At 43.8% G+C, this 27,187-nt stretch overlaps 1 protein-coding gene across 1 annotated transcript in view; it reads left to right on the top strand.

Moving 5' to 3' along the window:
• C1QL4 (complement C1q like 4) overlaps positions 1–6,585 on the top strand; it is a 57,805-nt gene extending 51,220 nt beyond the window's left edge. The window contains exon 2 of the mRNA XM_075591268.1: positions 4,415–6,585. Within this exon, the coding sequence (XP_075447383.1) occupies positions 4,415–4,594 (180 nt within the window). The 3' untranslated portion in view covers positions 4,595–6,585. The remainder of the gene's footprint in view (positions 1–4,414) is intronic.
• The last annotated feature ends 20,602 nt before the right edge of the window (positions 6,586–27,187 follow it).

Genomic DNA, 27,187 nt, shown 5'->3' with positions numbered 1-27,187 from the left:
TAAATATGGCGCGCAATCAAAAACATGCTTGTTTCGCCTGATTCAGCAAGATTTGTGATTGTGCAACCTAACAGCACCCCGCCACGCACGCCGATACACCTGTGTGTGATCGGCTCATCATCGTGAGAGTGGGCGGATTTGTTTTCTGGTTGATTTTGAATGTATTCGGCACTTACTGCATACGGAGAGGGAAAAACGCCAATAACATGACTAATCGATAAGCTTGCCGATTTCACATAATCGTCGCTTACTGCATGAGGCCCATAGTCCGCATTTGACCACCGGCTTTTTCCATGTTTAAAGTAGCAGTCCAACCAGCCGTTTTTTTTTTTTTTTTTAATTTTCAATACAATCCATACAATGATAAGTAATTAGCTAAGTTGCCGATTGATCCGTTCTCCTGTGATTGATCGGCGAAGATTCCGCTCGGGGTTCACTAAATGGCTGTGAGTGCAGCAGAAGAGGACCAAAGATAAAAAGATAAATTTTTGACCATTGTTTGCTCACTTTTGAGCACAGATATGAGAGCTAAGCTCTAATTTTCTCTATCGCCTTTGAATGGGGAATTGTTTGTCAATCAAGTGTTCTCTTTATCCTTAGGCTTTATTCATAGTAGGACGCGCTAGCTTCAGCGCTCCTCCTCCCCGGCGTCGCTCTTGCAAAACAAACTTGTTTGTGTTGGCGAAGAGCCGCTCTCCCTGTAGCGCATGTGCGTTTGCGCACTATGCACTTCTACATTGCCGTCCTAGTGTTTGTTTCGGCACCAGCTACGTAGCTTACGCCGTAGCCTGCACTTTGGACAAAGCCTTATCCCACCCTGTTCTTATCAGAGAACCAATTAAGTAGGGAGAGGTGGGGAGAGGAGACTCTGGCTGTGCAATTACTTGCTGAGCACACAGTGACATCACACACAAATCTAACTTAATTATTATTATTTTTTAATACATATAGGTGTCAGATTTGGGTAAACAAAGTGTCAGTTACCCCTCATGCCCAACGTTGTTTATTTTTTTGCAGCTTAGATCACGTACTGCGTTCCAATAGAGTTCCCAGTGAGGAAATAGAGAAGATGATCCATCCTCTTCTGTTTCCTGCAAAATGCCCCTTTCCCCGGTCACATGACCGCACTGTGCTGGAGGGTCCGTGGCATTCTGGCACCACGACCCCTCCGGCACTCAAAGGGCTAAACATGTTACTGGAATTTGTTCAGTTTGGTCCTAGGAGGGATTACCCTTTTAACTCTTTGAGTGCTGGAAGGGCCACAAGGCGAAGGGGAAGACAGTTATAGAAGACACCGGTGCTGTCTCCCCCCTTTTGCTTCCACAGTCGCCTCCAACACATTGGTTTGCCGTTTGCTTTGCAATGTAATGCCGGCCCGTTTAGCATTGACAAGGTTGAACCTATTCAAACAAATGAAGCTTAAATCTTCCCAAGCAAGGGAAATAGAGCTTCCCAGCATATTATATAGGGACATATCAATCTGGTATAGATCTCTTGGAACTTCTGTGTATACAGTATTCAATAGCGTGCAATGACTATTACCGCACATTAACTGCATTAGCTTGTATGGACATTAACAAGAAGTAATGGTTATAGCACGGTAGTGTCAAGTTCCTCTGTCAATAATCACAGGAACTGTAGTCATGTTTGGCTGCTCTGCTTGAAGAAGAGAAGAAGAAATAGAGATAAAATGCAATAGGAATGGATGATTCAGAGGTGCGGTTATTTGATGCATAAACGCTAACAAATAAATCCATTTTATTCCTTACTTATTCCTTATTCCTATATTTATATATGGGGAATAGCAGGGTTGCAGACCAGTCTGCGACACGTGGAGGGTTTTTGTCACTTTTTTTTGCTCCCCATAACTTATTTTGTGTCGTAATTTTTATACAACTTTATTCCACTTTGAAATTTTGTTGGGTGTCAACGATACCAAAAAGTTTTTGGTCTTCATGGTCCTTTTGAGTATCTAAGTAACCTCCATAAATACTTTTTGGAATACCATTAGAAGTAGAGCTTACCTCTTAAAAAGAAGATGGAATTGGCAGAAAGTAAAGATAGATTTACCACCCAGCCTCTGCCAGTCCACGTATCTGTTGTATTTATCTGTGGCTCTTTTTTCTCGGTCCGATTTAAGGAGCCTCAGTGGAGCTAGAGGGAACCATACAGCACTGCCCACATGTACACTCATTGCCTCCATATAATTTGGAATAATGGGCCCCTAAACGGAACCACCAAAATTGGGATGAGATGCCCCCGGGAATGCAGTTTTTTTATTTTTTATTTATAAAAAATGTTTTAACAGGAAGTAATACATTGAGCGTTACGTCTCGTTTTCAAGTACGTCCTGGGCACAGAGTTATGATGACAAATACATGGTTAGATTATAATACAATATGAACAGAGGTTATACGCTATATTTACAGACATTTCATGGGCAGTTAGAGATAATACAGTGACGAGAAAAAAAGTTTGTGAACCCCTTAGGATTGTCACATATTTCAAACCTAAAATGTTATTAGATTGTAATCTAAGTCCTAATAATAGATCAAGATAACCTGATCAAACAAATTACACAAAAACATTTATTTATCCACAAATGATTCAACATTCAATATCTATGTGTGAAAAAGTATTAGAACCTTTAGATTCAGTATCTGGTGGCACCCCCTTGAGCAGCAATGACTTCATTACTTCAACTAAGCATTTCCTGTAACTGCTGGTCAGGTCCATCTCTCACATTGGTTTTCTGGTATTTTGACTCATTCCTCCTTACAGAACTGCTTCAACTCTGTGACATTTGAGGGCTTCCTTGCATGGACAGCTCGCTTCAGGTCCTGCCACAACATTTCGATTGGGTTTAGGACCAGACATTGACTAGGTTATTCTAAAACACGGAATTTCTTCTTCAGGCATTATTTTGTAGACCTGCTTGTATGTTTAGGATCATTGTCTTGCTATATGACACACTTTTGCTTCAGCTTCAGCTGACGGACGGAAGCCATGACATTCTCCTCAAGAATCTTCTGATACAATGCAGAATTCATGGTTGTATTAATGATGGCAAGACGTCCAGGTTCTGAGCCAGCAAAGCAGCCCCAAACCATCACACCCCCACCACCATGCTTGACAGTTGGGATGAGGTTCTTCTGTTCGAAAGCAATGTTTATTTTTTTGCCAAACATAACGTTTCTTATTGAGGCAAAAACTTCTACCTTTGACTCGTCTGTCCAGAGAACATTGTTCCATATGCCTTGTAGATCATCCATGTGCTCTTTGGAAAACATCAGATGGGCAGCAATGTTCTTTTTAGAGAGCAGTGGTTTCCTCCTGGCTATCCTTCCATGAACACCATGCTTGTTCAGTCTTTTTCTGATAGTTGAGCCATGAACACTCACATTAGCCAAAGCGAGAGCATCCTGCAGATCCACGGATATTAATCTGGGGTTCTATGTGATTTTTGGATGATTTGCTTGTTTGTTCTTGGAGAGTTTTTGATAGGACGACCTGTCCTGGGTAGGGTGACTGTGGTCTTGACCTTTCTCCATGTGTAGCCTTTACATTTCTCCATTTGCAGCCTGTCTGACAGTGGATTGGTGGAGCCCCAACACCTTAGAAATTGTTGTGTAACCCTTTCCAGACTGATGATTCAATAACTGCTTTTCTGAGGTCCTCAGAGATTTCTTTTGATCGTGCCAGGACGTGTTTCCACACACCTGTATGGTGAAGACCAAACTCACAGTTTCTGATCTTTTATATATGGTGGGGCCTCCCAAACAACCCTGAAGATCAACCTTATTATTTAAATATCTGATTCTAATTATCCCCTTTCATTTAGCTGATAAAACAAGGGTTTCACTTACTTTTGCACATACCTGTACTCTTAATTACTCATTGTTTGTCTAATTCATACATCGTTTTGTTTCAAAAGACATGGAATTGGTTAATATAAACCCTATTGGATAGTTAAGAAATGACTGGTTTTGATTCAAGAAGGTTATCATGGAAAAACTATGGAATTTCCTTCATTATCATTGGGGTTCACACACTTTTTCTCGCCGCTGTATATATTATGGGCATAAGTAACAGTTACAGACAAGATTAAAATGTCAGACAGGTGAAGCTGTGAAAGAATTTAGACTGGTGGCAGCTTTCAGAGTTAGGGTGAGCCGTACTTTTAATATTCGTATCAAAGAATGAAGCACCTCCAAGTAATGAAATAAGTGAGATTCAGGTTCTGGAACATACAATATAATTTTAAATTAAAGTCAATGGCCCATATTCAAAATGCTGTGAAGCTGTCTTCCCCCCGCTTGAGCAAATCTTTGCCCCCAATTGAAATGAGTGAGACTAATAAGCCACGTCTGATTTTTGACAGTGATACCTTTTTTGCCGTTATTTCCCCCTGCAGGTTCGTGCCAGCGCCATCGCTCAAGATGCAGATCAGAACTACGACTACGCCAGTAACAGCGTCATCCTGCACCTGGACGTGGGGGATGAAGTGTACGTGAAACTGGATGGGGGCAAAGTGCACGGCGGCAACACCAACAAATACAGCACCTTCTCTGGCTTCATCATCTACCCTGACTGACAAGGCAGATGCGAACAATGGCTTCATTAACCCCTTCCCTGCCAGAGACTTGCAGAGCATTGCTCCAGTAACCCCCTGCCTCCAAAGACAGATAGCATTGCTCCATTGTCCCCTTTCCTCACTGGAGACCTGCAGGACATTTCTCTGTTAACCCCTTCTCTGCTAGAAATACCTGACGTGCACAGCAATGCTGGTCATCCTTCAGGCAGACAAGAGGTTAAAAGAATAATTTATTTCCCCCCCCTTCATTTCAGTCTGAGTCGACAAGGAACCTTCCAGGGTAGGTGTTCACTGATGAAGGGTCACAGTGGTTTGCTCTGATTTGCTGAGGCTGCTTGTGTTCGCTGGTGGTCAGCTGTTTCATTTGGGGAGGTCATGGATAACTCAGTGTTACATCATTTGGTGTCTTGGCAGAGGACGTGTGCTTGGGGAGCTTTACCATGGTTGAAAGGCAGATGAGCGCAAGGTAAACCATCTGCATGTGTGTAATTGATTGTGTGTGTGTGTATGCACTAGTCAGCAAGTGGCTGCAGAAGACACAACCTTGTTGGGCTGTAACCATCTCTAAGAATGGGACTGAGCTTGTGGACGCTTCACCAATAATACCAGACGTTTAATGCAATATGGCGCTCAGGACCGAACATAATGCACTGACATGGTCACATACATTGGTTTTTAAAATGTTGAGGTACTTTAAAGAATCTTCTGAGAGACTTATGTACCTCTCAGTTTAAAATGAGAAAGAGTTGTGTCTTCGTTCTGCAGCCAACACCTGTTTTGAACTACTGTGCAACAATCCGAACCCACTCACCATGAGAAATCTGGGCTTTCAAAAACGCAACACCTTCCTGGCTTCACAGCTGTAATTGCTAGGGTTAGGCCCCAGGAGTGTGTGGGCATCTGCAGACTCACCCCTTCCCATGTCTATATATTGCCTCCAGATCCCAGGCCTCTGTCTGTTAGTGTAACAACCACTACCCCCCCCCCCCCTTCTTCTCCCTAATCTTTGTCTCAAGAGTGGTTTCTCTTTCTGGCCTTCTCCATATCGTGTCATACAAGTCAAAGTTTCCATCAATAAATCATTTCCTATATTGTGTCCATAAATTGTTAGTTAGACGCACATGCAAACAATCTTTTAGTAACCTCACTTATTCGACGACCAAAGGGAAATGTAAAAATACTCTAATTGGCCATTCCCCCAATATTCATTACATGGTTGCCCCACTATAATGTATATATACTGTATATGGTAGCAAGCTTAAGGTAATATCACCAACGCAGTCAATGGTGTCACTTAGCACCACTTTATTGTTGTGGGTTGTGTTTTTTACACTGCAAGGCTCCAGATTAACAGGGACAGGATCAACGTGTCCTGGTTTTATGTCTCCCACCGATAAATGTGCAATCGTCTTCAAATGTGCATTGCAGAGGAAAAAAATCCCTACATTTCCCATTTTCACAAACTTTTCAGTGCTTAAAATGTTTGCCAATTTTTGACAGAATTCGCAAAAAAAATAACATTACATGAAGGGCTGAGTGGACTGGTGATTTTTGTTTGGGGGGGGGGGTGCAACTTTGTAAATATTTGGCCAGAAAAGGGCAAATTTCCCATGGTTTGTGAACTTAAATGAAAATCTTGCACAGGTCTACTCCCATCCCAAGGTGCTGTATAAAAAAGGAAATCTGCCAAAGAGCAGCCCTGGGTGAATCAAACTATTTGAAAGCAGGTAGTCATATTAGTCTGTGCGTGTGTGTGTGTGATGCTGAAGCTCCCGCCCCTCTACTAGTCTGGCGGAAGAAGGAGACAGGGGAGGGGACCCACACAGTGTTGATGCACTGACTGTTATATCCCTAATGATAGGGCCCCAGCTCTGTGCATGCTGCTGGGTTTAAGCCTGCGCCTCTTCCATACAAGGTGTCCCATGTCTCTTCGTTGTGCAGCGTGAACTATTGGAGTGTTTTGTACTACTGATAATAAAACACGCGTGATTCCAGACCTCAATGCTGAGTCCATGTGTCGGAGCTGTGAGAATTTGGGGGGGACTGCATCTTGGCCAATGCTATTGGAAGAGGAGGAATGGAATCTTGTGGAGTTCACCGTGTAGCACAATATAGGAGCAGGTGATGTCAGCGTTCTGCAATGACAAAAAAATATAATGGGAGTGTGATTGCAGCCTTTTCTGGGGTACCAAGAACTGCAGGCCGGTTCGGTGAGTATCAAGGAATCTTTATTTACGAGAGCACAAGGCGATGACACATCAACAAGCTGTTTCAGTGTGATCTGAGGTGGGGTCATCCCAGTCTCAGTATTTATACATTACATATAACCCTTATCTTATATGCATATATTATCCCTTCACACAAACCACAAGCTCCACATTGCACATTGCAAGCATCCCATAATACTTGTTTCTCCCAAATTCCTAGGGAGTACATGATTTACCTGGGATAATCCCAGAGCAAACCTTGCCCAATCACACATTCCATCCTGTACACAGAATGACCAATAAACACTTATCAGACATACACACATACAATAGAGGAGACAAGATGAAAGACCAGTAACCCCAGACCCTTTGTCTTCTCTACAGCCCTCCTGTCAATAATTTTTTCACAGGAGTGCAGCATTGCCACGGGACACCAAGCTTATTAACACTTTACCATCTGGATCCTTTGATTGAATAAAGCATGAAATAAAATAAATTATATTTATTCACATAAAGAACACACACAGCTTGAATTACAAAATTATCACAAATAAACACTTACTGGGATGGGCAAAACGAAATAAAATGTCCACGGAATGAAATCCACAGAAATCAAGTCTCTAGGCATCAATTCCCAAAAGCGGGGTGATGCTTAAAAACAGCCGTGTAATAGTCCTTGGCTAGTGGTGCTGCCTGCAACCACTCTTACTCCGCCGAAGGTAATATTTTCGTTCCCCCAATGCAGGATTAGTTAGCAAATCCTTAGTCCTTACGAATACTGAAAGCTGGATACAAATCTTTAGTTGCGATGAAATAGTCTTTGTACCCCCCGCTGTAGCTTAGATGAATCAGATGGAACTTCTTACAAGATGGAACTGAATCTGTTACATGATGGAACCAAGTCCTGACTGGCTGCCCCGACTTTTAAAACCTCACAAATCCCATCTTACAGTCTGCAGCGAATCACTGCGTGGGAACCAATCCTCCCACCTATAGCAGAGTTCTGCCAGGTTCTTCGTAGCCTGGCACTAAGCTTCAAGGTATGATGAAAGCATGTGCGAACTTGGCACTTCAGCTGCTTAGAATACCTAGCCAAGCCTACTTCCCTGGAGACCTAATGTCTCCCTGTCCCCTGACAACTAGGCACCTGTCAGGCCAAAATGTTCACCTCTCCTCCCCAAGTAACACCTTACAATGCTAGATTCTTTTGTTAAATCCAGGACTCCCCAGACATGCCGGAGTCATCTCCACGTGATGCCTTAGAAGTCCTGGACTTAAGTTATGACTCACTGTACTTGTGAATCCCAAATGTGTCTGCTGCCCCTTTGAAGCTCCCCCTGCCACTATGCAAATGGAGTGTTTATCCATACTAAATGACTTCCTATGACATTACTTCAAAAACCTAACTTACACAGTTTTATTCTAACCTGACTTACCAATTTTCCTTACACCCCAATAAACTGTAAGCGTTATCCTGAGCTGGATTAACCCCCCTGAACCCCCATACTGGATTCAGGGTACCTGGGCATTACTTGGGCAGTATCCCTTTAACCTAGGGACCCCGTGTAGAGTGTGGGGATATACATTAATCCCTTATGCCCCGTGTAGGTTAAGGGTATTCATTAACCAATAATACGGTGATATGGCCCTCTTCTTCCTAGCTGCGCGCATATAGACAATTTATACACATTCACAGGACTGCAGCCAGCAGTTGGCTGCAGATCTGACACTCTACGCTTTAACTTAAAATGTAACCCCTACAACTCTCTCCACCTTATCCCTGGTGAGAGAGTTACGGAACCCCTCACTGGGTCCTGGGATTTGGGCATATCCCGGGACCTGGCATGTAACCCAGTTCCCTGCCCGGTCATACTGCTGGTTTGTGCTGAAGAAGGGGTATTTGGCAGTGAGCTGCAAACTGCGTTCTAGGGGGGATTTTATCCGGTGGTCTGTGTTCCTCATGTCCTCAGGAATCTGGGGGGATTCCTGAGTGCATGTTTCGGAAAACCCGCAACATGGACCCCCTTCTACCCAAACACACCCTGACAACATTTTCCCGTAAAATCATCCCTGATGCTCACGCCTAGCGCTTCCCGCTGGTTGGCTCTCCTGGAACAGTAAAACCACATACATCTGTATTATACAAGCAGTTATATACCATAATTGGGTTGAAGAGCTCAGGGGCACCCAACCGGGCATAATACCTTTATTTATGGCCTAGGTACCCCTTCACCGTCACAAGCATCAACATCAAAGGGTACATAGGATAGAAGTTCTTGTAGTCACCGCCGTGATACCAGTCAGTGTGTGAGGGTGTCCCGTGGTGTAAGGTGCCTCTGCATGTCAGCGTTCTGCTTAATTATGGCGGAATAATGGAAAGTGCTCTAGTGCTTATTTCATATTCCTACTTTATATGTAGATAAGGGAAGCACCTAAATAGTTCTAGGGAGGCTGACATAGGTAGCTTCACGTCATATTTCCTAAATCCTCTGTCTTGTAATCAGAAAGATGGTCTCTTTCTTAGGCTGCGTTCAGACAGGATGCGATGCGACCTGTGCGCACCTACGTCCGCCACTCTTTCGCTTTGGTGGGTGGGAGTTTTCAAACTGAAAACGACACCCGGCGGCGAAGTACAGCGTTGTCGCTGCTTCACTTCAAAAAGACAACTGAAGTTGTGATTTCAAGTGGCAGCCGCGTCACGTGTACTTCGCCAGCCAATCAAACACACACACAGACACTTTGGTTCTTTTTTAAAAATTAAATGGCTGACGTGGTCCCACCTCCAATCGCGTAATTCTGTCTGCTGGGGATGAGCACACATCGCACAGCAGAGAGACGCGTGGGCGCGCAGCAGCGACGCGTGGGCGCGCAGCAGCCTGTCTGAGCTCAGCCTTACCACAGTTCTGTAGGTCAGCTATTTACGGAGTTCCAAAAGGAGAGGACACAGCAGCCATACACGCTCCATAATACTGTGGCAATCACAAAACCAGGGTAAACTTGCCGGGAAAACCACCAGATGTCATGTATTTGGCTGAAAATTCGGCAAACGCATGGGGCATTATTTATTCAATGAGTAATAACTGTTAGGTATCCTAATGAGAAACGGGTTGTAGAGACTGACTAGACTCGTGCACTCGTGCATATATACATTCAATCACTTGTACATACACCAGGATATGCAACCACTCGTGCGTACTGCCTCAACCTGCAGCTGCACTGCTATCAGGAATTTGGTCGGTCTCCCAAGTCTACCCAAGATTTGTGGGGTCTTTTAATCATTATGGTAGTCTGGCCAGCTGGTGAGGGGTTCCCACCAGGGATCTGGGTACTCCGTGGACCAGTCCCAGTCATGTAAAGATTTTAGGCAACGTTTTCCCTTTGTAGTCACCACAACGTAATCATATCACAAATGTATGTAAATGTTTCAGCCTTTGTTAATATTTACCTTAGTATTATTTCCTCAGCAGGTTCAGCTCAGATCTGGTGCTATATCAGAGCAATATAATACATGGATCAATTAATGTGTCTGTCCTCTGCAAACCAGATGCTGTATATAAAGTACAAGCCAGGGGGGTGAAAAAAAAACTACTTACATCTATTTTTATTTTTTTAATAGAAATAGCCGGGTTAGTCCAGTTGCGATAGTGCAGAGTAAATGAGTACTTCATTATTAGGTGATACATTTTTTTTTAATTGTTAGACCAAATAAAAAATGTATCACCTAATACAGAAGTACTCATTTTTTTTTTTTTAACTGAAATTATAGTAAGGTTTCCTTTTAAAAAAAAAATGAAATAAATGAATGTAAAATACACTTGGCATTTCATATAAAAATGTAGTGTACAGCAAATAAAAAAATCACTTGTGAGCACATTCGCATGTCTGAAACAGGTCTGCAACCCTGTCTTTCCCCGTTATCGCTTAGCATACACTGCAGCAAGGGATTCTGGGTAATGACATGCAAAGGAACAATCACAGTGTATCCCTTTTTTCCTTCTTGTCCATTTTAACATGGATCTCTATAAGATTACAGCAGGACTGCCATATTACACCGCTTTTCTGCACAGCCTGGGTTAAAGATGTATGGTAATACATAAACAGAATCATTTTTTAAAAGTGATACATTAAAAAAACTGCTGCTTGAGGAGTCCTTACAATGCATTGCTGGTCTCTGGCAATGAAGGAGTTAAAAAAAATCAGTGTGTTGAATACACAGGGGTCTATAAAAATCCAACGTTTGAGGCCAAAACTTCACAAATAGGTCATAATAAGGCATGTACTGTATTGATTGTGCCCGTTATAGATTCTCCATACTGTTATCTCTGCTTGGCTTCGAACTTCAGTGATAAATATGTATTACCTTACACTGCGGCGTCATTGTTTTAATAATGGCATAAACCTAGAAGGTGACGTCTTCTGGGTAGCAAATTCTGGCCAAAGTCTCCGGTTGTAAATGTATTTGAAAAGTGCAGCCCCAGGGAGGACCAACACGACCTGATCAAGGCAGGGATTTCTTTATTGAGAGAAACGTGAGCGATTGCAGCATTTTTCCGAAACAAATATAGGGAGTTGTAAACACTTTTTGAAAGTTGTCTTTAAAATGTTTGCAAGCAACATGTAATGTAATGTAAGCAGGGACTATCTTCACCCTCTCCTAGTTGGTTCTGTTACAGGGAAGGGACATGCACAAATGCAATGACATTATCATTGAAGTAGAGAAAATAAGATTGAAAAAATAGCCCTCTTCCTCAGAGTTCCCGCTGTAAAGTTATTAGCCAAGTTGCCGATCGATCCGTTTTCCAGTAATAGATCGCCGAATCGGGGGTTATTTAATTCACTGTTTTACTACTGTGAAGCGCTATGTACATTAATGGCGCTATATAAATAAAGACATACAATACAATACAATACTGTTAGGGCTGCATAAGATTACTCAGGATGCAAAGTCCTGTGTGGAAGATCATGTGACCAGGAAGGCACTGGATACAATGTGTGCACTTGTAAAGAGAGGGTGGGGCTCAAAAGCCAGAGCCTGTCTAAGAACAGGAAGGGGGTGTGACTTTGTAAATGGATTCTATAGAAACAAAAATGCATTCTACATTAGAATACATTAAAAATATCTTTAAATTTTTTGAGTTTTTTTTTAAAAATGCTACAAGTATTTTCTCATAGTACAGAACTGATTTATTAAAAAAAAAAAACACACATGTAGGTGTAGCCAGGTCCCCTTTGGCTCCCCGGTTCACCATTGAGAAGGTAGAGAGGCAGGAAGGCCCTCTAGAGGTCACGCAGGCAAGCATAGCGGCGGCCATTACAGCTTCGCACAGGCGCAGTAAAGATAGCGCACGCGGTCCCAATGCTAAAGAGGTCCTGAGTGGACTACAATTCCCAGCAGCCTCTGGGGACTGCCCTTTCACCCACATCACGTGCAGCCAGCCAGCAAATAGAGTTTGCAGTTTCTCCTGTTGGAGAAGGATACAATGTTGCAGAGACCAGCTAGTCAGTTGGAGCTGGGAGAAGGAAGGGGGAGGAAGTGTGTAAGGAGCAAGTGGCTTCTTACACTAGGCCAGGTTACCCCCAGGCCCCAGGTAGGCCCCACTCCCCACTAGGGTAGTGGGTAAGTTCTTAGGGAAGACCCCTTAGGTAGGAACCCTGCCCTTAGGTGAGTGTAAGTCTTGTCAGTGACACAGCTGCAGTGCTGTGTGCTCTGACAAGAAGAGACAGTGTTGTGTGCAGTGCAGCTAGAGTAGTTGCTTTGGCTGTGTCAGGGAAAGGCCCCTCATAGGAAGAAGGGGGGGCTGCTTTCTAGTTATACAGTATGTGTGATATCACCAGTGCCAGTTTCATGTGGTGAGCTGCCAGAGTCTGGGATCAGACAGAATCTACAGCAAGAGATCTTCTGCATGCAGGGACTAGGGTAGAGGTATACCACCAGGGCCCAGTTAGTCCCCTGAGACACTAGAGGAATACTGTATGTGATAGGACTCCTTCACCATACTCAAAGAGGAAGAGATATGCTGCAGGACAGTGTCTGAATGCCCGTGCAGCCTGAGTGCAGAAAGAGTATAAATTCCTGCAGAGAGCAGCGCAGTGCGGCATGGGATCACTGTGCGGTGTTGCTGAGTCCAAGGATTATCCTGATCAGGAGCAGTGATCAGGGAGGTAGTTGCACCACCAGGCCCCAACACAGGGAAGCGCTATCCCTCACACTCACACTCTCTTTATGGTTGTGGACACTCACATTATTATCAAAGGGACTGAGGATGATGTGATGATGGACATGTGGGTGAGGGGATGGTATGCATTCAGGGTGATGCAATGTTATTCATATGATGTATTGATGTTATGCAAAGAGAGTTTCATTGAAGTTATCGTTCATGCTCAGTAAATACTGTTTATTCACATTGTGTGTATTTACTGTATGGTTGTTCTGGTGAGGGCACACTCCCACCACATTGGGATCCCTCATCAGTGGAGGCGCTGCACCGAGTGTAAGTATATACCCCAGGTTCCCTGTGGCGGAAGCTCAGCCCTCCTGGTTGCCAAACAGGTACAGCACCACACTGATAAGTAGTCAGATACACCTACCCACCTCAATTTCACTTAGGGTGGAGGAAAGAGGGCTACATAGGATATTGCTTGAACTTCTGCTTTAAATACTTATACTTGTCTATCTTTTAGTTTCAAAAGCACAATATATAACCCACTAAACCAATCATTACTATTCGTTTACTTTAGTTTCTTTGTATCCCTTAACAAAAATGTGTCTTTCTGCTTGCTGTATACTTCAAAGAAACGTATGACGTTGCATAGCAGGAAGGGGCCCTTCTGGGAGCTGCGACAAGAAAGTACAGTATGGACAGTTCTGTCATTCCAGGCTCTGGGTCAGGTCATCTGCTGGCCATGCCAGTTTCCTTCTGTGGGAGCACTTGCAGCCTTGGGTAGCATCCACTGTCAGATCAGTGCAGCATAGAGTAACAGTCTTAACCTCAACACTTCTCACCTGGCCTTAGGTGCTCTCCTGAGTGCCACATTTTGATAACCCAAGACTGAGCAGAGAAGAGTCGCAGAAGGATTAGTAAATTCGAGATTTCTGTGCTGAGCTGCAGAGGCATGCTATATATTACCCAGGGTAACATCTTCAATTCCCACCTGGATGTATACTTAATGTGTGCATGTGTGTTTGCGCATTTAGGTTTAGTGTAATCATTTATTTGCGTGTGTGTGTGTGTGTGTGTGTGTGTGTGTGTGTGTGTGTGTGTGTGTGTGTGTGTGTGTGTGTGTGTGTGTGTGTATATGCATGTATCTACTTGTCCATGATTATGTGGGTATATATTTGTGCATATATGTGAGTTTATATGTAAAAATGAGTGCATTGTTTAGTGCTGCTTGCAGATTGTCTTCTGATGGATTAATATTAAAGTTGATCATAGATATTGTTCTCCAACATCTGACTTTTCACTTCCCCTAAGAGCAGAAGACTCACAGTGTCCCCTGGGACCTGATCATTAGTGGCTTGTTCCAGGCAGTATGGTATTCATCAGCTGCCCTGATTGGAACTATAAACCATACCCAACAATACACTGCATCCTACAAAGCAACTTTTAGTAAAGCTCTCGTTTGTTAAGCAAAACTAGCATCAGTTACCAGGTGGTCTTTTATATCAGATAAATCAAATTAATCAGACCGCTCTCCTATAATGTTGTTCTAAGAAAACACAGCAGAGGGTGCATAGAGGTATATAATGTATAACGTACAGATTTGGCCCAAAGAGAGTCAGAAAGAAACCCCTAATACATTGCACTCAATGCCAGTATGATTAGTATTATGGCAACAATGTCCCATCAACAAATACCTCCTTTAGGTCAATAGCATAACCACTAAGGGACAGATAATATAGAGTATGTGGAGAACTTGTTAATGATACAAATAACGAGATCCTTCTATAATATAATAGAAGAATCTACTTATTTGTATCATTAACAAGTTCTCTACTACTACTACACTATGGGGAATTTTAATACATTTTAACCTTTAGTGTTATTATATTTTGATGTTAATAAAAATGTATTATTTTCGGGTTCTATATTATCTGTCCCTTGTGGTTATGCTATTGACCTAAACTAGGTATTTGTTGATTGGCCATTGTTGCCATAATACTAATCATACTGGCATTGAGTGCAATGTATTAGGGGTTTCTTTATGACTCTTCTTGGGTCAAATCTGTATGTTTGGTCTCCTGTATCAGAAAGGTACCAAAACCAGCATATTTTGAAGCATAGCAAATCATTATTTTGTTTGATTGATTAATTGTGACGGTTTTTCAAAACCTGTTATTCAAGGAACTTTGCTGCAATTTTACCCATTGCGCGTCATCTTGCTTTTCAAGTGGTGTCAATTGGAGGAGTTAGGTCAAAATTACGTGGCACACATATTATGAGATGCAGCAAAGTTTCCATCTGTGTCATATATTTCTCCAAAGATTATGCATCAAAATCTGTGTCAGGTGTACGATGGAAAATTCCCTTAATAAGCTTCTTGATTTTGACTTTGTCTTTGTCTAGATCAGTGGTTTCCAACATTTTTTTTGGTTAAGGAACCCAATGTGAAATTTTGAGGAACCCCCAACCCTCTCTAATAGCGCATCTGATATCAGATGCATTGTAAGGAACCCCAACCCTCTCTAATAGCGCGTCTGAAATCAGATGCATTGTAAATTCTTCTGTATTTGGTACCATTTTAAAATAACCCGAAAACTAAATGGAACCCCTTAGGGATGCCCAGGTACCCAAGGGTTCCTGGTTGAAAAATACTGGTCGAGATACGCACAGTGGCGTTTACATAGGGTTCCAGCTTCTTTTTTCCTAAGTAAAGAAAAAATAACACATACCTGAATTATACTAGGAGAGAAGGAGCGGCTCAGTGAGTACAGACACTGACTGTAAACAATGACACTGAGTTTGAATCAGGGAAACCTGGTTCAATTCCCGGTGTCAGCTCCTTATGCCTCAGGCACTAAAACATAGATTGTAAACTCATCTTGGCAGGGACTGTGTCTGTAACAATCCTATATACCGTGCCGCGTACTGTGAAACGCTTTGAGTCCCTTTGGGAGAAATGAAATGAAATTGTTATTATTATAATCCATCATTAAGTAAAGAAATATTGTATGGCAAACAAAGCGTGTGTCCATCCTCAGATAGTTGTCTTTCCCGTTCCTATTCATTTCATAATTGCAGTATGGGGTTTCTTGTGCAATGCTACAGATCCGTAGCTATGAATTCCCCATAAAGCTAAAAAAAAACATAGATTAGTGTGGAACTACATAGGCGCAACCCCGAGGTATTGTGAAACATTTATTAAATCCTTCACAGCTGGAAATGTTATGTTTTCTTCACCTTTCAGCAGTTGCAAACAAATCCGCCAGGTGGGAGGTGGTGTAAACATCCCTGGCTAACAATATACAACACAGTTGGCATTTTCTCTTACATTTGACACACGTAGGCCTCGGCCACAGTGATCGCGTGTGCGTCGCCAACAAGAAACGGCCCTCTAGGGGGCCGATATAGTCTGCGTGTGCGTGCGCACGATCAAGCGTGATGGCGCGGCCAAATTTTCAAAAGACAAGAAATTTGTCTTTTTGCATGGCGGCCGAGAGATGGCCACGTCACGGTGGCGGTTCAGCCAATGAGGGCGAACCAGCCGCATGATGTCATGGCCGCGCCTCCACCACGCCCCCGCCATCACGAGCAATCTGAAGTCCACAGATCGCTCAGGTGAAGGGCACACGCGCCGCCATGTGTGTAACATAACGTTTTATAGTATAGCCTGGTCCCCCATGGGTTCCCCTTGCCCCCCCTTACCTCTGGGAGCACTGCAGCAGCTGGCCAAGGCGGACTCGCTGTCAGTCAGGGAGGCAGAGAGGTTGCGGTCAGCAGTGCAGGGAGCGCTCCGGTGCTCTGCAGCGCACGCGGCTAGCGGGAGCCGCCATGTTGACGTTGCGCATGCACAGAGAGGCCAAGTTACCGACGACTTTGGAGAAGCCTGCGCAGCACAGATGTGGGCATGTGGCACTAATAGAGGCGGAGATTAGGGGAATAGCTCCACAGGAGGACTACAAGCCCCAGTAGCCCTTGGGGCGGAGACCACATGGTGCGCAACAGCCAATAGGGTTGCGAGGATTCCCTGCAACATTATAAATACATTTGGAGCGCTCAGACCTCACATCAGTCGGAGATGGGACACGGAAGGATGAGGGTGTGTGTGCAGAGTGTCAGTAGGCCCCTGCACTAGACTAGAGACCCCCTTATAGGCCCCTAATCCCCCATAAACTTGTGGCTGCTACAGGGACAGGCCCAATAGATAGGGACACTGCCCTTTTAGTTGCAAAGTGTCAGGGACACAGCAAGAAGCTGCGCAGTATCCGCCGCCTGTGGTCGTGGACCAGACCACCAACGAATTAGAGATTCTCTTCATGGTGGGACACTTCAGTGGGAGTCGACCCCACGCAGAGGCGGAGGCTTCGCTGGCGACGACGTCGCTGGATCAGCGGATCCTCGTTTTCTCTTCTGCTATACCCGGGTGCTGGAGCACCTGGCAGGTGCCTCAACAAGTGCACCAACAACAACAACAACACTCTTACTGTGGGCAGCGCTGTCACACACAGTGGGTGGGTTGGCTCCTGTAGACACCGGGTGGTTAGGTGTGTGTGTATATATATATATATATATATATACATATATATAGCAACTGTAAATATTACTGTATGTTCATTTGCATGTCTTAGACAGGTCTGCAACCCTGTCTTTTCCCATTGTCACCCAGCATACAGCGCTTCCACTGCAGCAAGGGATTCTGGGAAATGACATGCAAATGAGCACTCAGTGCCACCTTTTGTCTCAAGCTCGTATTACACAAGCCAATCCTTAAGCCAATGCATGCTGTTTTAAACACAGCTTTTAGACAGAGGCTGGGATGAGATGCAAAGCCATTAAACCCACTCACAGACATGTTTCAACCTTGATGGGTATCATCAGTGTGAGGTTGGTCTTAATGGCAAAGCAGGTTTGAGACTAGACTAGGTAATCACCACTACTATTAATGGGAAGAGAGGGGTATCCAGAGGCGCCTAAACAGCTAATGCAAGCAAAGGATATATGAAAGCCAAGCCTGTTGGCCGATGGAAGGTAGCTCCTCACGGTGTGCTTTAAAGAAAATAAAAAGCACAACACATAGCGTAATACCGTAAAAATAGGACAAACAACATTTAAAACAACATATAATCAGCTGAAAACTGGACAGGTGAAATTACACAGTAAAACAATTTAATAACAATTAATAATACTCCATATTTTACATAAACATGTAAAAATAGGACAATAAAAATTGATTGAAGTGCTCCGCAGCACCGATGGTGACAGTAGTAATGCCTACTCACCAGATGGAATAGGTAAGCAGGCAATGGATAATTTAGAGAGTATCCCCTCTCGTTTCTGTACGCTGATTACTGCTGGCTGGCGTCTTCATCCACACGTGTGTGTTGGACTGCACGCAGGGTCCCCCGCGGCACGCTGGGAATGGACGCCAAGTTGGTTTAGAACGGCAACAGCTGATTCGGCACGCCGTCAGCTCCAGCAGGCTAGGTGGTTAACATCCAATGCAGATTCGACAATGCGTGAGGGAAATCACCAAGGGTTGAGCTGCAGAGTACAGGAATCGCCACCCTATGCGTTTCGAAAGCTCTCTGCTTTCTTCCTCAGGGGTATATTGTGAGTGGGTTTAATGGCTTTGCATCTCATCCCAGCCTCTGTCTAAAAGCTGTGTTTAAAACAGCATGCATTGGCTTGTGTAATACGAGCTTGAGACAAAAGGTGGCACTGAGTGCTCATTTGCATGTCATTTCCCAGAATCCCTTGCTGCAGTGGAAGCGCTGTATGCTGGGTGACAATGGGAAAAGACAGGGTTGCAGACCTGTCTAAGACATGCAAATGAACATACAGTAATATTTACAGTTGCTTTATGCTTTACTGTGGAGGGTTTTTGTCACTTTTTTTACCCACCATAACCTTAATAGTAGTGGTGTGTGTGTGTGTGTGTGTGTGTGTGTGTGTGTGTGTGTGTGTGTGTGTGTGTGTGTGTGTGTGTGTGTGTGTGTGTGTGTGTGTGTGTGTGTGTGTGTGTGTGTGTGTGTGTGTGTGTGTGTGTGTGTGTGTGTGTGTGTGTGTGTGTGTATTGTGTGTGTGTGTGTGTGTGTGTGTGTGTATTGTGTGTGTGTGTGTGTGTGTATTGTGTGTGTGTGTGTGTGTATTGTGTGTGTGTATTGTGTGTGTGTATTGTGTGTGTGTATTGTGTGTGTGTATTGTGTGTGTGGTGTGTATTGTGTGTGTGTATTGCATCCTGTCAAAGGGGTATCCAGCAGTGCTAGGATCCTTCACAGGTGGAAACGATGTCACCTGATGAACCAGGTATACCCCATGCTCCCTGCAGCGGAGGATCAGGCCTCTTGTGAGCCTACGGGTAACAGCGCACCACACGTAGTCACCCTAGACACGGGGGAAAGGGGGCTACAATAGAAAGGATTTATACTGCATGATTTCAATCTTGAGTCACTTTAGCCAAAGTAAACAGCTTGATAGATAGACCTAGATTGACTAAACTTCGAAATTGATGTTGCTGTGCGCTTCTGGTCCAAGATTTAGTTATTTTTTACAGCCATAATTCTGACAAGTTTAAAGCTAAAATAATGCAGGGATAACTCTTATTTGAATCAAAATGCAACGTCAAGATTGCTAATTAGCATGCAACGGAGTATGCATCGCATAATTACATAGGCAAGAGTGTTAACCTTAACCATAGTATAGCAAATGAGCAGGCAAATCCAAAAGGAATTGCTAATTACCTATTCACATGCTGCTCACTAAACTCCAATACCTGCCGATATTGGGGTACGGCCGGAAAATACCACCAACTTTTATCACCTACCCAAGGCTGGCGTTAGGCTGATTTTGCCTATGTACATGATGGTCACTATAGGCCTGGGCAAGATAACATTAGCCAACCTAGAATGCATGGTAAAAATACATAGTATTATCAATTTAGAACTTATTACTATATTAACACCTTTAAAAAGTAAGTGGCCAGCGAATCATAGTCAACCGATGAACAGTTGGCTACTAAAGGTTTATAAGTTGCATATATAGAGGTTGTACAATAAAAAACAATAGGTAGCGCTAATAATAGAATAAAGAATATTAATGAAAGAACATGTGCTCTGAAATAAAAATATATAATGAAAAAAAAGGGGGGAGGGGGGAGGGGGGAGGGATAGCAGCCGAGATACACTTCTGACCCCTGGTCAGACAAAAGTATATAAACTGGATAGGTATCAGTGGCGCTGACCACACAATGAATTATGAAATAATAAAAATGATTATACAACCAGATGGGATGAAAGGATGATCTCAGCCGGCGTGATTCAACCGTGAAAAGAGAAGAAAAAGAAATACATAGTGTAATACTATTAAAACATAAAACAACAAACAAACAAAAATGGCAATGTTGCTGAACCACACACTGAACTAAAAATAATGAATTTAATACATATAAAAGCAACCAGTGCAATTAAGCACGAATGAACAGAATATAGGTCCCAATCGATAACCAGCTGAATTGCCCGCTTACCGAAGCCAGGATATAAAAGCGCAGTGGATACTTAAGGAGAGTATTTGTATTGCTAGCGGTATTTAACACTGACGGCTTGTTTTGGTGTATGCAAATGAGGCAGAATGTCACCGCGCACTTATGCATTTTTAGTAAATACGGCGGCTTTCCCCCCAAATAACCTATCGCCGTCCCAATAATTCTAATTGTTAATGCAGCAATATCGTCCTTTAGTAAATCTTGGCCTTTGATAGGAATGAGGATACGTATCAATGAAGGGTCAGAAATGGCCTTTATGACCTTAAGATGGGCTCAGAGAACAAGCGCCTGTTGGGTTGCGCACCCAGGTGCGTCATACCTGCGTCACTTAGACAATTTGTGGAGGGGTTTGTAAAAAAGAGAGGAATAGTTTTCGGTGTATTATTAGAATGGGATGTATCAAAGTTTGCATCTGTAAATGGTGCAGTGTTTTCTTTTTCCTTATTGCAGCAATTAGGTCTGCAAGGTGTGAGGAGGCATTTATCCCCAGGCTGAAGAAATCAGTGTCGCATGTAAGAAATTCCTAACAGGATCTGGATGTGCAAATCATCCATGAGACAATGCAGCAAAAGGATTAAAAGCAAAACAAGGGCTTGCATGCATAGCCCCGTTTGAAGCTTTGGACGCTGGGTGAGTGAGACTCACTGAATATGAGTGAAGGAGCACACCGCAGGGCAAAAGCCGTGCATTTTTCCCCAGCAGGGAAGGGGTTGAAATGTTTACAAGTCAGCACTCTTTAATCATCTGTAATATTTTCACCACACGCCGCATCCTCCATAAAGCCCAGCGGATCAATACAGGACGGAGCGACTGAGATCAGAGCGTTTGAGGATTAGTGCGGCTGCTTCTCAGTGTAACTCTCTCTCTCTCTCTCTCTAGTATCTGCCACTAAACAAAGACATTGTCTGTGGTGTTCCCCCAGGAGAAGCATGTTAATAGGGCTGGATGTTCACTTTGCTGCTGGTTTTCTAATGCTTAACTCCTTCAGCCAGCGGTGAAAGGGAGATAGCACGGGGGTAACACTACCTCTGTATCTAGAAGCCTTTACAGCCACTTCTTTATATAGGAAACTAATGGTCTGATTGGACAGCTCTCCTTCTATTCACATTGTTACAACATGAATACAGCATTAAGATGTTGTTGTCCAAGAGCTTTGTTACCATCTATGTAATATGCTCGGGATCGCTACCTTATTAAAGTGACGCCAACCTTTATATTACTATTGTACCCCCCCCCCCTCCGGGGGCTACTAATTAATGTAAGAGGTTAACGGCCATAATGGGTTAACTATGTGGGATCACTCGGGTTACTCCCCTCCCCATCATGTGATGCAGGATGACTGCAGAAAGGGATAGCCACTCCTTTGTATGTCTTGTGACCTGTGATGTCACTATAAGGAGATAGCAGGTTATATATAGATCTACCCCATGTTCTAGAAACGGGTTCCTCTGAGTTCAGACTGAAGCCTCGCTGTGAGTCCTGTAAATAGATGTGTGTTTAGTTATGTGTTTTAAGGATGTCCTGTCATCATTTATTGTTTTAAGTTAAGGAACGTGCCCTATAAAGTTAGCGCCTATAGTAATGGCCCAAGATTGGTCTCATTCGGGAGGAGTAATCATGTTCTTAATAGCAGTTCTCAGAGCATAATCGGATTGGCCACACTGGAAGGTCCTGAGCAAACTCCCGATCCAATATGTGTGGACAAGGTAGGCAGTACATAGAGTGACGGGATACTGATCCCCTAGAACAGAGTGTATTCTCACCACAAGCCCACTTGAGATGGGGCATTATTGACGCTATGTAGGATATTGTCAATCTAACTATTACTAAGGGAAACAAGCAAGAGTACCTCCCCAGCATAGGAGTGAGAGCTACCAGGGGAAAAAGCACAGAGTAACCATATTATGTGCCACCCATGAATGTCTGAAGTGAAGTCTTTGTCAACAGATGTGAATAAAACTCTGGTTTGTACTATAATGTACAGGACGAAACGCGTAGGGTGGAGGCTCTAAGACAAACTCTTAGCTCCCCTATTCAGTATCTACATCCAGCAGAATCTCCTGATCACCCCTGGACAGTGTACTCGAGCTGCGGCCGAAATCTCGGTTGAGTGACGTCAGCGGGCCAGTCTCGCGAGATCGGAGGAACAACCAGGAAGCCCAGGAGAATAGCTGCAGCCGGAGGAGAACCACCACGGAGGATTTCGGCGATCCACGTGGAGGACAGACACATTGTAACTCCAGGCAGCAGGACGGAGAGGATTATTATATCCTACATGCTTGTTAACATCTGCTACTTTGTAAGTAGCGATCTACTTTTGCGCATATACTTTTACTAAAATGTACTTCACTATATTTTGTTCTCTCTTCATTTCATTTCAGAGCAACCAGCAATTCCCAATATATACTCAGTCCATTTATGCTCAATTTTATTGTTTAGTTAGCAGTTTTGCGCCGATGTTCTTCCCTTCCCCCCTATACAGTATATGTGCTATTGTGTATAGCTTAACATTCAGGCAGCAACTGTTACTATTTTTTGTTTAATTGTTTTAATTTGCGCACTTAGTATTTTTATAGTTTTTATATATATATATATATATATATATATATATATATATATATATATATATATATTTATTTACCTTATATGAACTGGGATTTTTCACAGCTTAATAACAGCACTCAAAGCACCTGCTCCCCCCATTCCCCCTACAAAATATAAAGGGGTCTATGTATCAATGCAAAAATGGAGACATTCTGGGGCAAAACCACTGCACAAGAAAACAATCCTAATGATTCCAATTGGACTTTTTTCTTTGATACAAATGGTGCAGTTATTTTGCAACAGAATTGTTTTACTTTTGCATTGACACATATACCCCCACATAATTTACTTTTACCAGCACTTGCAAGAAAAAACAAAGATGGCTGCCATGTCTACCAATCAGAAACTGTCATGTCATGATGATGTTGCGGCTTCCTATTGGTTGTCAGGGGGAGGCTGCCACCAGTGCCCTTAATGTTTCTCCCGGACCAGAATTCTTGTAAGGGAATTTCAAAATGAAACATACTGCTTTAAATAAGGTGAAAACATGTGGGGAGGGGGGGGGGGTTGGGAAATACAAGCAGTACAGAGTGCAGCTTTAAAAAAAAATAGTATCAAACCCTGACCACACAGAAAGAGGAGCAGCCAAGTAAAAACACAGTAGATTGGGAAAACAATCTAGGGAGGGCGCTAGAGAGGTAAGAGTGGTTGGAGATATATGAGAAGACAGCAAAAGCATCCAGATGTGCGGCAGTGAGGGAAATTAACCTCAAGATATTACATAGATGGTACTATACTCCAGCTAGACTTCACTCGTTTTTCCCATCCACCTCCCTTCAATGCTGGAGGCAATGCGGCCAGATAGGGTCGTTTAAACACATTTGGTGGACCTGCCCTAAGATTGTACAGTTTTGAAGAAAAATCAAAATGTTAATAAGGAAAATAACGGGACTAAACTGCCCTTGGAATATGGAGACAGTATTAATCCTGAAACCAATAGAGGATTTAGAGTGGCACACAGACAGGCTAATGGTTCATATTTTTTCCTCAGCTAAAGCAGTAATAGCTAGAAATTGGAAACAGACCCATCCGCCGACAATTACGGAAGTAAAACATAAACTAAATTATATTATGGCAATGGAAAAACTTACCAGTTTAATTCAGGATAGATACGCAACTTTTCTGAAAATATGGGGACCGTGGATGATTTACTGGGAAACAAATATTTAACAAATCTCTAACAAATCTCCCCTTCATTGCTATTTTAAAAAAACTGTAATGTGAACCGCGCCGAAAAGGAAATATAAGTGTAATGAAATATATTTGGTTGTACTGGGAAAAAAAAAAGGAAAGATGGAAATGTACCCCCCCCACTCCTATTTTCCTTTTGTACCCTATTCCTCCCATCCCAAAAATAACTTGTGAAAAAAAAATAATAATAATAATTTTAAATACCTGCAACCATCAGATTTTGGTAAAAGAAAAGGAAAAAGTATCAGTCAGCCAGATATAGCCGATAAACAGGTCACTGCTATTGGTACACATCGGTCTGACTCTTTGGAACGAATGTCCATATAAAGGCCCAGGTGTAAACCCACTTACTTAATTACATAAATAACATTTAATTATCGTCAGCTCAAAATTCCACAGCTCTCTCCGAATGCACTTATTCCTTATTTGCCCATTGCTCCAAATGTGCTCCTCCTGCACCAGCGGCCATTTTGGGGAGTAGTCATAGGAGAAGTCACTGTAGGTAAGGAGATAGTCACATGTAAGAAATATTAATAAGCTTCATACGCCTGCCATTGTTGGAAACTGACACAATAAAAAAAACGTTTTCTCCATATTTTGGAGCAAATTGCAGGCCCGTGATTCGTATCCTCCTTAGGCCTCGGGCATGGTCAACGCTTAGGCGCTGACCCGTGCTGAGGCGCGCTGCTGCTCGGCAGTGAGCCCCTGCAGCCGCAATGAGAGCGGCTTTAGCAGGGGCTCGCGCACGCTTGTGGAAGCGTGTCTTAACAAATCTTTCGTTTCTGAGCTCGCCGGAGCGAGGGCCGGTCACGTGAGCGGTTCGCCCAATGAGGATGAACCAGCTCAGTGACGTCACAGGCCCCCCCCCCGACAAGCCCCCGGACGGCGCGCGGTCTAAGGCCAGGGAAAGCACCCGCTTTCCCTCAGCCCCGCGCGCCTCTGCACGGCTGAAGTCTCTATGGACTCAGCCTTAGGCCTCGGACACGCTTACCGCTGGCGTGCTGAGGCGCGCTGAGGCTCAGGGAAAGCGGGTGCTTTCCCTGGCCTTGCGGTTGCTTGCCGGCGCGCCGTCAGGGGGCGGGCTGGGGTCGGGCCAGTGGCGTCACAGAGCTGGTTCGCCCTAATTGGGCGAACCGCTCACGTGACCGGCCTGTCGTGCCGGCAAGCGGGGGAATTTTAAAATTCCCTAAGACCTGCGCTTACGTGCACTTGCGGAAGCGTAGGCGAGCCCCTACTAAAGCCGCTCTAATTGAGGCTGTAGGGGCTCAGTGCTGAGCGGGAGCGCGCGTGAGTACGCTTCAGCAAGCAAGCGGTAAACATGGCCGAGGCCTTAGGCTGCAATCTCTTTGGGGCAGGGTTTTCTAATTTCAATTTTTAGTGTTGGTGCACTTATCCCCGTCTCGTATTATAAGACCTTGTTATTCTCTTGTGCACCGATGCACAATTTTGGCACTGTACAAGTAAACACGTTTATACAGTAGAATGTGATGTTTTTGTGGCGGGTCGTCTTGTCGTACTTGCATTGCTAGCTGTAGCAAGTTCTAAGGATGAACTCCCTCACCTGCTTAGAAATATCGGCGCATTCATAGCAGCAAAACCAGGTGCTGGTGCTGGATGACCAGTCAGGCGTGCAGACCCCTGACGAAGCACCATAGTGTAAAACGCGTAGGGGTTGGTTGTGCCGTTTGTGACAGTTTCCTGATTTTTGGCTAAACCTCATGGACCGAGTATCCCGGTGGCAGAGTCCCTGCATGCCAGACCCTGCCTGACTTGTTATCCAGCACCAACGCCTGGGTTTGTTGCTATGAATGCGCCGATATTTTCTGAACTGTACGTTTGGATATTTTCTTTTTATCTGTATACATTTTAGATTATACTTACCTCGATGCACCCGTCTCCTTCTTCTAATGTTCAATGCCACACATAAACTGATGCTTTACATCTATATCCATAAGGAGAGAAGAAGCTGCCAGCTCACGCTCGGTCTTAGAGTAGAAATGAACAACGCAGCAGGCAACCAGGTCATCATCTCGATAGGTAACAAAAGCCAACATTTCAGCTCTTTTTTCCATGGAACGGTGCAGCGATATCACTTGTAGTAATAATATAAAATTCCCACATTAACACTGAAGTCCAGTTAATTATTACCTAAGTAAGTGACAGGAGAGAGGCTGGAAATAATTGAGTGATTGACACGTCTGGCAAAAGAAGGTTATGCTGCTGGTTTCAAAATACTAGAAACAGATATAAAGTATTTGCTCACAGAATTGCTCAGTAACCGTTTGCCTGCCAAATGGGCCAGCAATATGATACCGATCCCCTCTGTCAGCAAAGAAGATAAGTGTTTACATTAGACTGGAGCAGTTGAGTAATACAGCACATACTGTTGAATTGTAATAAATATAGCGCCGACTTATCATAAAACTATGGGGTGTGATGTCACCATACTGTAGTGTCACAGTAAACTTGAACAGACCTGTGAGGTTCCAAAGGCTCTGTACACGTATGAAGAACTCCCGCAGTGGCTTTTACACTTCTCTAGGACCAATATGATTAGTGGAACTGCAAACTACGTTAGGTGCAGGTAAGAGTTTACACGCCGATATCACCAAGCCGAGTGCTACGTGCAAAGGGTGATTGGTTCAGGAGATATTGCACTCTGATGTCCCACATGTCCCACCGCAATGAGCAATTACATTGTTACCAGCAGCATCAATACGGTGGAGAAAATCAATATTGGGAATGTCGATATGATCGGGGGGTGGGGGGGCTCGTAATACCGCCGGGGCGGGGGGAGGAAGGGGGTGTGCCCCAGACGTAACTCTAGTCCTGGGCCCCGGGAAATCTGCCTGTGGCCCTGCTGCCTTGCGTTAGCTTCAGATAACAGCGTTAA

The sequence above is a fragment of the Ascaphus truei genome, chromosome 3 (assembly GCF_040206685.1).
Source record: "Ascaphus truei isolate aAscTru1 chromosome 3, aAscTru1.hap1, whole genome shotgun sequence".
Taxonomy (NCBI): Eukaryota; Metazoa; Chordata; class Amphibia; order Anura; family Ascaphidae; genus Ascaphus; species Ascaphus truei.
This window is presented reverse-complemented; position numbering and strand designations above follow the sequence as displayed.